Genomic DNA, 12,960 nt, shown 5'->3' with positions numbered 1-12,960 from the left:
AAATGAAAATCTTTTTTTCCATATTTACATTTTAAAAAATATATTTTTATTGATTTCAAAGAGGAAGGAGGAAGAAATATCAATGATGAGAGAGAATCACTGATTGGCTGCCTCCTGCATGCTCCCCTTTGGAGCAAGCTCACAACCTGGGACCCGGACATGTGTCCTGATTGTGACCTCCTGGTTTATAGGTCAAAGCTCAACCACTGAGCCATGCCAGCCAGGCAAAATGAAATGAAATATATTTTGAAGATACACACACACACACACACACACATATATCTGAAATCAAGTAGTACCTGTAGAACAACTATTCATCAACCCAACCTACTTTTTGTACCCTTCTCTGAACCCGTGTGCTCCAGGGGAGCATATGTCATTTTCAGCCCCATGGGCAGTGAATCATGATTGGGCCAGTTGGTAGAGATCACATTTTTCTTGCTCATGACTATTTTAGGCAGAGTCAGAGGCAAAGGAACAGTCCCTTTTCCATTGGACTTTGGTGATAGCGAATATGATCACTGGCTGATTGCAGTCATCTTGTGAACTTGAAGCTGACAAGACTGGCAGAGCAGAAAACTGGCAAGAATTTGCATTCTTGTTAACAATCGAACCCTAGAAATGCTTCCTAACTTCTGTGAGGTAATATGGTCCTCATTTGGTTAATTTGAATTGAGCTATTATTTGCAGCCAAAGTATCCTGATATTCTACCACAGGTTTGTATTCTACCAAAAGGTCAAAGAACAATAAAAACAGCAGTCCCTCGTCCTCCTCCCCTTCTGCCTTTCTATCTTCTGGTAGGGAGTGGGGTGGGAGGACCACTTTGAACTCTTAGCTATTTTGCCAGGTGATTTACTTAGATGCTTTTATTTTTTTTTTACTTAGATGCTTTTAAATAACATGCTTATATTGCTATGTTCTTGATTTATCCATAGAAAGAATGCTGACTTTCTACTATGGAAAACGAAAATTAAGCATTTGCACAGTCGTTCTTTTCCCTGCTTGCAAAATAGTTTTACGTTTGATAAAATATATACTATGCTACATTTCTTATACAATTCTCTACCCCTTGGAGTCAAAATTATCCTCCACCCCCTTTCCTTTGCATGTTTCTATCATGTGAGAGGGATATCTGACTGCCCCCAAGCGGTTCCAGATTAGAGAGGGTGCAGGCTGAGCTGAGGGGCATCCCCATCCCCCTATGCACAAATTTCATGCACCAGGCCTCTAGTAAAAGTATAATATGCTAATTACATTGGACATCCTTCTGAAAGAAGCCAGTGCTGGCAGTCAGGGGAAGTAATTATTAACATTTAAAGAGAAATATAAAAGGTTCTAAAATAACATTTGTTTTTTAATATATTTTTATTGATTTCAGAGAGGAAGGGAGGAGAGAAACACCAATAATGAGAGAGATTCATTGATCAGCTGCCTCCTGAACACTGGGGATGGAGCCTATAACCAGGCATGTGCCCTGATCAGGAATTAAACCACGACCTCCATAGGTCAACGCTCAACCACTGAGCCAGGCAACATTTGTATTTTTTATGACAATATTACTAATGCAAAAGATAAAATTTTAAAAAAAAATATTTTATTTTTTTACAGAGAGGAAGGGAGGAGAGAGAGCCAGAAACATTGATGAGAATCATCGACCAGCTGCCTCTTGTACACCTCCTACTGGGGATGTACCTGCAACCCAGGTACATGCTCTTGACCGGAATCGAACCTGGGACCCTTCAGTCTGCAGGCCGACCCTCTCCAGGGGTCTTCAAACTACGGCCCACGGGCCACATGCGGCCCGCAGAGGAGTCTGATCTGGCCCGCCAGGTTTTTTGGGCAGTGAGCGCAGCCGAGGTGTTACAGTAGGAATTAGTAGTTCATATAGTCCGGCCCTCCAGCTCTCTGAGGCACCATGATCTGGCCCCCACTTTAAAGTTTGAGGACCCCTGCATCCACTAAGCCAAACGGGCTAGGGCAAGGTAAAATATTTTAAAAATACTGTTGCAAATAATTTAACCTAAAATATTTTATTATTTTATTTTATTTTTATATATATATTTTGATTTTTTACAGAGAAAGAGAGAGGGATAGAAAGCCAGAAACATCGATCAGCTGCCTCCTGCACACCCCCCACTGGGGATGTGCCCGCAACCAAGGTACATGCCCTTGACTGGAATCAAACCCGAGACCCTTCAGTCCGCATGCCGATGCTCTATTCACTGAGCCAAACCGGTTTCGGCTAAAGTATTTTATTTTTAATTAAGCATAAGAAATAGCAAACCGTTATAGAAATTAACTTTATAATTAAGATTCTTTCGTCATCAGCAAACAAAAATTCCTGTTTAAAATTATGAATAAAACACTATGGAAAAAATTTTATCACAAAATATTATGGTATTTTGAAATAAAAAGCCATTCTCCTATCATACTTTTTTATAGATTCACTTTGAATCTCAAAATGAATTTTACAAAATAATTTCTTTTTCATCAGTATGATGTCACTGTTTAACCTACAATATTTAAGTACAGATGCACATATTTACTAAGCATTTTCATTAAATAGATATCAAATCATTTTATTTCTATTTAGACTCATTAGGATATTTATATTTAAATACTCCAAGGTAACCTTTGTGTATTAGTCAAATTGGAGCTACTCAAATGAAGGTCTCATTTGTTTTGTAAATAATAAAGATTATTTAAAATGTAAAAAAATTGAGCTTAAAAAAACATAGCCTAAACTACCTGTTTTTTAAAGTCACACCAAATCTACTTCTAAAAAATCCTTATCAAAGCTATTTTTTAAAACCCAACATTTACTAACTCAACAGATGGGTTTTAGAAATGAAGAAAGTAATTTTACTTTCAATTCACTGATTATATAGTCAACTGGTGCCTTAAAAAAATAATTTTAGAATATGTGAAGATTGAATTAAACCATTCTCAACATTTTTCCAAGACTGTTTTGCTAACTGGCTTGTTTTTACATATTTAAACATGTTCCCACAGGTAGTACACAAAAATAATTATTTGCAACTATAAAGTCTAACAGGTAAACTCTCAATGTAGTATCACTGCTTTTTCCTTCTCTTGTAAGAGTCGTTACTGTGAGTTCGAACTCGCTGGTACACAGAGGATGCTATTTTCATGTTGTCTTTCTTTGTAAATTTCTTCTCTATTGCTCCTGGTTTCCAAAGTAACAACTGTGCATCTTCTCCTCCAGTCAGCAAAGAATCATCCTGCATATCCCAAAAGAACGAACGGACTGTAGCAGCATGCCCTCCCTGAAGGCTGGTCACGTGGCTCAATCCTGATGTAGTACAGCCCATTAAGTGAATAATTCCTGTGTTTGTTCCTCCAACAATAAATAATTTGTCCATCTTTTCATGATATAGGCCACCAATCAAATAGTCCAAAACACCTCCTTTCATATCAATTACTTCTCTGACATCCTGGACGTTCAAACGTGTAATTGATTCATCAGTATCCAGATGATTAAGATCCCACCAACAAAACCCTTCATCGTGTGTCATGCAGTATATCTGTTTATAATCTTTCCCAGACCAACCAATACAGCTAACTGAAGAAACTGAGTTACAAGTCGTAACCAGCGCATCTTCTTCGTTATCGGCACTAACATCAAATACATTTACCAGGCCATCTGTAGAACCTGAGACTACCATGTTGGGATTGCTGGGATGGAAACATACTTGAGTGATATCATCACTATGTGTTTCTGAGTATGCACCAAGTGGGTCTTTAGTAGTAGACAAATCTTGAGAATTCATTCTTGCATCCCAAAATACCATCAATGCATCATCATCAACTTTTTCTGTACCAGCACAAATGACATGATCATTACAGCTGATATCAAAACTGATAAAAATATTGGAAGCATAACCCTTGAAAAGCTGGACAGGCTTTTCACTGGCTAATCGAGCATCCCAACCTTTTACTGTGCTATCAGTACACGATGAATATACAATGTCATAAGAATTTGCAAATTTAACGCCATTAAGATGTCCAGGATTTCCACCAAATTCTCGTACTATGTTTAACCTTTCTTTATCATATATTCTGATTAACCCATTAGAACATAAAACAGCAACCAAGGTTCCTTTTTCTGCTGGTACAGTCTTGGATGTGTCTATGTCAAGCAGATAAGTAGGCTCTTCAGTTCCTGAAGAACGTTTAACAATGTTCAGATTAGCAAACTGTTCTTCAATCTTCTCCATATCGGGAGTGGCATCTAACGGTAGTAAATATCTGTAATAAAAATATAAAAATTAAAATTAAATCCACAGCTTCTCTAAAATTGTTGATTAAATCAAGAACATTTCCTTCTGAAGGCTGACATAAACAAATACAATCTATTGTAATATTGTAATAATTTTCCTACCATGATGTAACTAAAAATAAGTTACCTCCTTCTAATTCTCTCTTGAACACCAAATCTGCTACATATACTTTATGCCAGTAAGAGAGTTTACAAATATGTACAATTACTGCTGAATATTTGGTTTTTAGCTCAAACCCAACTATTGGTCCTATTCATAATCCTCAGCATTAGTTAGGACCTCCACTTTGGATTCATCTACACCTGGTCCCAGCTGCCTTACACAACTTTAGAACCTAAACATACGTGTGTAGGCAGAAAAATGGTCCCCCCAAAGAGATCCATAACTTAATCCCTGGAACCTGTAACTATGTTAGGTCACATGGCAAAAGGGAATTGAACCTAGCAAGGGTGGCTCAGTCAGCCCATGAACCAAGAGGTTATGGATTCAATTCCTGGGCACATGGCCCAGGTTGTGGGTTCAACCCCATTAGGGGTCGTGCAGGAAGCCGACAACTGATGCTTTTCTCACTGATGTTTTTCTCTCTCTATCCTTTTCCCTTCCTCTCTCTCTAAAATTAAAACAGCTCTAGCTGAAACCAGTTTGGCTCAGTGGATAGAGTGTCGGTCTGTGGACTGAAAGGTCCCAGGTTTGATTCCGGTCAAGGACATATATCTTGGTTGAGGGCACATCCCCTGTGGGGGGTGTGCAGGAGGTAGCTGATAGATGTTTCTATCTCATCCATGTTTCTAACTCTCTATCCCTCTCCCTTCCTCTCTGTAAAAAAAAAAAAAAAAAAAAAAAAAAAAATCAATAAAGTATATATTTTTTAAAAATAAACAGCTCTAGCTGTTTTGGCTTAGTGGATAGAGCATCGGCTCTCAGACTAAAGGGTCCTGGGTTCAATTCCAGTCAAGGAGATATACCTCGGTTGCAGCCTTGAGTGGGGTGCATGTGGGAGGCAATCAATCAATGTGCCTCTCTCATATTGATATTTCTCTCTGTCCTTCCTGTTCCCTTCCACTCTCACTATGAAACAATAGAAAAGTATCCTTGGATGAGGATTAACAACAACAAAATTAATTAAAAAAAATTTTAAAGGAGGAATTGAGGTTGCAGATGGAATTAAGGTTACTAATTGGTCAACTTTAAAAGGGAGAGATTAGTCCTGGCCAGGGTGGCCCAGTTGGTAGGGCTTGTCCTGTGCACCAAAAGGTTGCAGTTAGATTCTGATCAGGGCACATGCCTGGGTTGCCTGCTTGATCCCCAGGAGAGGGTGTGCAGGAGGCAGCTGATCAATGTTTCTCCCTGTCTCTCTCCCTCCCCTCTCTTTAAAACTCAATTAAAAAAAAATTCTCCCTTTAAAAAAATAAATAAAAGGGGGAGATTATTAAAGATTATCTTGGTGAGCCCAATGTAATCAATCATCGTTAAGTCCATGGAGCAAAAAGTAGAAACAGAGGGAGATGTTACTATGGGAGAAAGGCACAGAGAGACATATTGCAAAGGAGGTCAATAAATGGGTAAATGTTAATATGAGATTATTTTTTTTAAACCCACAATTCTTTGCTACTGCTTCCATTTGACCTCTGCATATGGAAAATCAGACTGATGGGGATTTTAAACAATAAGACAGTTTACTGTTGCCTTTAAGCTAATAGTAATTTACAGGACTATGCCTATGAACTGTTATACCCAAGCAGGACAGTAGTACTAGACTCCTTCCCTTCACTTTGTGTCTGGAAAGTGTTTCACATTGAAACAGTCCTGCAAGGCTTCAATTCAAAGGATTCGGTGATTGATGAGGCAGGAGCTCAGACAGAATGGCACAGCAAACTAGCATTTCAGAACTGTAGCAACGTTAACAATCACAATGGTTGTCCATGTGATACACTGTTTAAATGAAAAAAGAGAGAAAAAAATAAACAAGATATCAGAGGTAAGGAGGGTATGTCCCCCAATACTCAAGCTATATAAAGCTTATATTCTTCCACAGATACATTTTAATCTCTTACAGGGAAGCATGAAAACTTCTAGCTTATGTTTAAACACATCAATATGCAAGTGAGTAATATTTAAACTAAAATTTCCAAGGCTATATAGTTAATGCTTAATTTTACATAGTGAATCATTCAAAAATGATGAATACACTTTTACTTCTATGTATAGCCCTCATTTGAGTTTTATTTGCATGATCCACTTCCCAGTGTGCAAGAGAAGCCATAGGCTGTCTTTTCTTCTCACTACACTCTCAGGGGGTAACCTCATTCATATTCATGTTTTCAAGTGCCACCTATATACCAATGACCTCATCTCTCTATTTACAAATCCTATTTACAAATCTCTGCTAGCCATTCATTTCTCCTTGGATGTGCCCCCCTATACGCAAAATAAAGTCATTATTTATGCTTCCCTCTACCCCCCCCCCCCCCCCCCCCACTAAGCCTTCCCTTAACAACACAAATAAAAAAGTAAATTTCTCAATTTTTTCCATTTTGGTAAATTTCCAAATCCCACTTAGGGCTAAAAGTTGCTTAGAGAAGTATTAGTTAGCATTTTAGATCTCAATAGATTAGTGAGAGACAAGGACATGGAGAGTGCCTTTCTTCTATCAACACACACACACACACACACACACACACACAAATTAAAAAGGATGCAAAAAGATATGAACAGAAAAGAGTACTAGATTGGAAGGAGGGGTTGAGGACAAATAGGTGATACCTGAATCAATAAAGAAATTTTTAAAAAAGAAAAGAGTACTAAAGCAGAGTAGAGAGGAGAAAAGAAGAGAAATGAAGATAATCTAAATGAGAGAAGAGAAAGGAGTAAATAAAAAAGAAAGGGGAACTACTGCCACTATCTCCTTAACCAACTGCAGTTCTTACTGTCCCAACACAGAGATGAGACAATGAGAAGAGGTCCAGATAAAGGAAGTTTAGGAAAGTATAAAGCTATGATAGTTTGCTCGGCTAAAAGGAATTTTTCTTCACTAAAATAAATTCCTTGTCCTTAAGAGAATGTAGCAAGCAATCATAACCAATTTAAATATGAACCCAATTGTTCTAAGAATGGAGGCAGAAAAATTATCTCATCTTGACCCACCTAGTGCAGATCAGGACATAGCAGAACCACAAGCAGTGCCCTGGCACTGAGCCACTACTGCTGCTGTGGTTCTTACTGGGTACATAATTGCCATGTCTGAATATAATACAGGTGTGAGATGTTAGAAAGATACCCCAAAACAAACACCTTAGGATTACCTTCAAGAGGGTGAGAATGCAGTATTAAATTCCCGGTGAACTGCCTTCTTGCAATACACTAGACTTTTATCTGAATAACTGGCCTTATATAATTAAAAGTTGATTACCTAATAACAAGTTCCTAAATATAATTATGAGTTCCTCTTGTGGCTTTGGCCTTAAAAAAGATTTGCTATTTTTTTTAAAATCAAAATGTTATTTTACTTCCTATTAAAATAAACCCAGTAAAATATTCTTTCTGCATATAAAGTACATCCTAAACACATCTAGCTGCAAGTAGGTATTGCTCTTATTGCTGAACTGGCTAAGTTTGAATATGAAATCTGAAGGACAGCCTAGCTTAAACAATTCCATAATGAATAAGGAAGTAGCTTTCCCCCTACATAAACAAGGGACACAAAAAGTATTAAAAGAAAATAACATACACTTTACACCTATTTAGAAACTACTGATTACAAAAGGCACAATACTAAAAGACTTCTACATATCTATATAATAAAAGCATAATATGCAAATCAAATGAACAGCAAAACGACCATCCAGACAACCACACTATGACACACACTGGCACCAGGCCAGCCCAGGCAGATGGATGTGACTGGCTGGAGGGCCCTGCCATTGCCCCATGAGGGCCCCACAGAGGGAGGCCCAGGTCACCCTCCGCAGGGAGCTCCACAAAACTGGGAACCGGATTGTGTGGCAGCGGACATGGGCAGCACCAGGCCAGTGCTGATGTGGGTAGGGGCTGGGGCTGCGAAGCTGGCAGCCGGGGGAAGGAAGGCCTACCCTTGCATGAATTTCGTGCATTGGGCCTCTAGTTATTTTATAAAATCAGAAATGAGCAGTATTCTTAGAAATAGGTATATTTCTATTTCTCAGGCATGAATGTTCAACTATTGAGACAATTTATTAGACTTGGGCCAAAAAACTAATTCCCCACAGCTAAAACTTAATATTGCCCATTGACAATAAAACTAGCTATGACTGTGAAAGGCAGAGGTCCAGCAAATGTCCCAAACGTAGGGAGATAGTTAATGGGAAAAGACATTCAGGGATGGGCTCTAATAACTTCACAATCTGCTCTTATAATTCAACTATAATAATGCTACCACATCTATCAAATTGGGCTAGGATAATTAAGCTTCACAGAGAAGAAAATAACCATAATTGGAGTTCAATAAATGCTAGGCTATATGCTAGAAACTTATACTTAATTTTTTTTATCCTAATCATTTAACCCTGTGAGATAGGTATTATTATCCCCATTTTAGAGAAAATATTGCAGTTCAGAGAAACTAGGTAACTTGCCAGTGATTTCATAACTACTAATGGGAGGACCCAAGCTGTAACTTCAAAACCCGTGAAGCTGTGTCCATTCCAATACCATGCTATTGCTCTTCTATCTAAGTACTATATAAAGTATTAGTATCAACTTTAATTAAGGTATATGCATACTAGGCTTTGAGAGGAGGGATTATATGTTAATTTTACATATAAGCAGAGAAGAGAGCAGGATGATTGGAAAAACAAACACCAACCTAGAAAAATGTTTCCATAAGCAACCATCACTCTATTTTCTTGTGCCCCACTTTTCTTTCTTTTAAACTTTTTATTACAGAGTTTGTATGGAGCAGAGAATAGTAAAAGAAACCTCCGTGCTTCCATCACCCTATATAAACAATTGTATTCTGAAAGACAGGAAGTCAGTTAAACATCCCATTTTAAAAAATATATTTTTTATTGATTTCAGAGAGGATGGGGGAGGGGCAGGAGAGAGAGAGAAAGATAGAGAAAGAGAAACATCTATGATCGGTTGCCTCCTGCACACCCGCTACTGGGGATCGAGCCTGAAACCTGGGCTTGTGCCCTTGACCACAATCGAACTCGGGACCCTTCAGTCTGTAGGCGGACTGACTCAAACCAGCTAAGGCTATATTACTTTTTTTTTTTTTTTTTTAAAGGACACTTAAGAAACTCTAGTGGACAGTGTGATGAAACCCCTCCAATTCATTTCAAAACCCCCTTTTTCCCTCTCTTTGTGGCATCGACAAAATTTTAGGATTTTGACCCCAGTTCCTAGGGCAGATGCTGATTAGCCAAAACCAATCACAGTAATTCCATCTTTTGTAACCAGTAATTTGGTTTAGAAACCTTACACTTTTGCTAATCATGTATATATTCCCTTCCCAACTACAATTTGTTCAGATGTAGAACACTAATTCTAAAGTGGACCCAATCCAACTGATGGAAAGAACTTTTATCCTATGGTTCTGAGATTCCACAATTTCTGACTATTTAAGTCAATTTGCAGCACAGTTTTTGTTAATGCAATCAGAATCACCCTAACTAATTAAGGATAATCAAATAAAGTCCTTGAGTATATAATCAAGTACTGACTTAATAAGAGGCTTTTACAAAGAAAAATTTAGAGAGCATACTTTAAAAAGTCAAATTTTATTCACATTAAAGGGGGATTTTAATCTTTTGTTTCCTTTAGAACTTATATCCTCTCCTCCCCATTTTTTCAGTTGTTTTTGTTCCAAAGTAAAAGAAAAATAATACACCAAGGAATTCTCAGAAGACTATAAAAATCTATGCTCTGTAATAATTGTAGAATTTCCTGATTCTAAAGACATCATCATCATCAACAACAACAAAACCACTGAAATGATACAATACTTTAAAACTTAATCTGAAACTTCATCTAGTAAGTTTCTGGATATTTTAAAAATGCATTTATAGTTTTATTTTTTTAAATACATTTATTGATTTTTTACAGAGAGAAAGGGAGAGGGATAGAGAGTTAGAAACATCATCAATGAGAAACACCAATCAGCTGCCTCTTGCACACCCCCTACTGGGGATGTGCCCACAACCAAGCTACATGCCCTTGCTGGAATTGAACCTGAGACCCTTCAGTCCACAGGCCGACGCTCTATCCACTGAACTAAACTGGTTAGGGCCCATTTATAGTTTTAAAAATCGAAAAGTCACATGGTTCAAAGTTCAAAAGGTTTTAAAAACAATTTCTTGGAACATTTCTGTTCTCAAGTACTTTTCCTCTCACAGGAGTCAACAAACGAATGCTTTTCGAGACTGTCAAATTGGAAGCAATGCACTTAAGTATTTTCAGCTTATCAAAAAAATTGCCAATTTAGTACAATAAAAAACGCAATAGGGCCCTGACCTGTGTGGATCAGTTGGCTGGCTGTCATCTCATGTACTAAAAGTTTGCCTGTTCAATTCCAGGTTAGGATATATGCCTGGGTTTCGGGTTGCAGGCTTGATCCCCATTAGGGGGAGTGCAGGAAGCAGCTAATTAGTGTCTTGCTCTCACAGCAATGCTTCTCTCTGACTCTCCCTCCTCTCTCTAAAAAAGTCAACTAAAAAATCTTCAAAAAATAAAAAAGGCAATAGGTTAAAGAAAACCCCCAATTTCAATCCCTTGTTCTACCACAGACTAGCAAAGTCATCATTGTACAAATTGCCTAACCTCCCTAAGCCTGTTTTCTCATCTTTAAAGTGGGAATAAAAGTTAACACGATACTGAGTGCTTATTTTGACAAAATACTATGTGCTGAATGGGTGATGTGGGTGAAAAACTTATTTGCTGTCAAGATGGGAGGTAGACCAGTAAACAATTATAATATAGCGTGACAGATACAAGGACAGAGGTAATCAGAGTATGATACAGAAATACAGAACAGAATTATGTAGAGGGCATAATTCTTGGCATAAAGAAAGTAAGCAACAACTATTTACTTCCTTTCTAATGAGTTCTCAGTCAATTTGCCTTATTTTATTTAATTTCGTATTTCTATTCTTAAAACTACAGTTCTTGCCTGGCCGATATGGCTCAGTGGTTGAGCATGGACCTATAAACCAGGAGGTCACAGTTCGATTCCCAGTCAGGGCACATGCCCAGGTTGCGGGTAGATCCCCAGTGTGAGGTATGCAGGAGGCAGCTGATCGATGATTATCTTTCATCATTGGTATTTCTCTCTCTCCCATTCTCTTCCTCTCTGAAATCAATAAAAGCATTTTAAAAATTAGGGATAGACTAAGTTACTGGTATAAGAAGCATATTTCTGACATTTTTAAAAAGGGGAGTAGCAGAGCACCTGGAAGCAGTAGCTACTAATGTCTAATGTCATGTGCTAGTGGCAAAGTTAGTGGCAAATTTGAAAAATCTAATGGTAACCAGTAAAGCTCCATACTGAATATTAAAGAAGCTTATTATTTATCAAGCATATCTAAAGTCAGCTTATCGGAAGTGAAACTGCATGGGTAAAACTTAGGAATCTGGCCGAAACCGGTTTGGCTCAATGGATAGAGCGTCGGACTGCGGGCTGAAAGGTCCCAGGTTCGATTACGGTCAAGGGAATGTACCTTGGTTGAGGGTACATACCCAGTAGGGGGTGTGCAAGAGGCAGCTGATAGATGTTTCTCTCTCATTGATGTTTCTAACTCTCTATCCCTCTGTCTTCCTCTCTGTAAAAAATTAATAAAATATATTAAAAAAACAAACAAACAAACAAACAAAAAACTTAGGAATCTGGTTATCAGTATTTCAGGGGAGAATGAAAAAGGAACAGTCACTCATATGCATTACCAGTATGTCCTCAAAGAAGCACCACCTTGGCATTAAAACCATGTACTAGCTTAACTTCAGCAAAACTTGTCTCAGAAAACTTCTATATTAAAAATTCAGATAAATTTTTGTGTGTTTTAAATTAACCAGAATTGGCTTTTAAACAATTTACAAAAAAACAAAAACAAAAAAACCCCACAAACCACTTGTTTTTAATTTGGGGAAAAGTGCTGAATATCTAGTGGAAGGTATGCTAACCTGACATCTGCTACAACTTCAAATGTAATTTTAAATATTATATTCACTAATGACTGAGTCTTAATGTGTTTGTAATTTAATCCTGTTTAGTGAGTCTGAATATGCTCTTCTTATTCAGATGAATGTTCAAGAAACTGGTTGCAGCAGCAACATATGGCATCTCATGCATTAAATACACTAAAATTCTTACAAAAAGCACAGTTTTCAAAGTGCAGGAACCTGTTACCAAGGAAAATGACACATCTTTTTATATGGTATTATCTTCCCTACAAAACTCACCCTTTATTTTTTATTTTAAAATATGTATTTTTATTGATTTCAAAAAGAAAGGGAATGGGAGAGAGAAATAAAAACATCAATGAGAGAGAATCATTGATTGGCTGCTTCCTGTATGCCTCCTACTGGGGTTCGAACACGAAAACGGGACAAGTGCCCTGACCAGGAATTGAACCGTGACCTTCAGGTTCATAGGTTGCTGCTCAACCAATGAGCCACGCTGACTGGACA

General features: G+C 37.8%; 1 protein-coding gene across 3 annotated transcripts in view; it reads right to left on the bottom strand.

The window, feature by feature from the left end:
- Positions 1-2,759: 2,759 nt before the first annotated feature.
- Positions 2,760-12,960, bottom strand: part of WDR89 (WD repeat domain 89) — a 30,354-nt gene continuing 20,153 nt past the window's right edge. For 2 of the 3 annotated variants that reach the window (XM_036434588.1, XM_036434581.2), the window contains exon 2: positions 2,760-4,270. In XM_036434588.1, coding sequence (XP_036290481.1) covers positions 3,076-4,239 — 1,164 coding nt within the window. In that variant the 5' untranslated portion in view covers positions 4,240-4,270 and the 3' untranslated portion in view covers positions 2,760-3,075. Of the gene's footprint in view, positions 4,271-5,637; positions 6,235-12,960 lie in introns of those variants that run through there. The other variant, XR_006741221.1, reaches the window with a different exon arrangement.

Source organism: Pipistrellus kuhlii, unplaced genomic scaffold (assembly GCF_014108245.1).
Source record: "Pipistrellus kuhlii isolate mPipKuh1 unplaced genomic scaffold, mPipKuh1.p scaffold_m20_p_1, whole genome shotgun sequence".
In the NCBI taxonomy this organism is placed as follows: domain Eukaryota; kingdom Metazoa; phylum Chordata; class Mammalia; order Chiroptera; family Vespertilionidae; genus Pipistrellus; species Pipistrellus kuhlii.
This window is presented reverse-complemented; position numbering and strand designations above follow the sequence as displayed.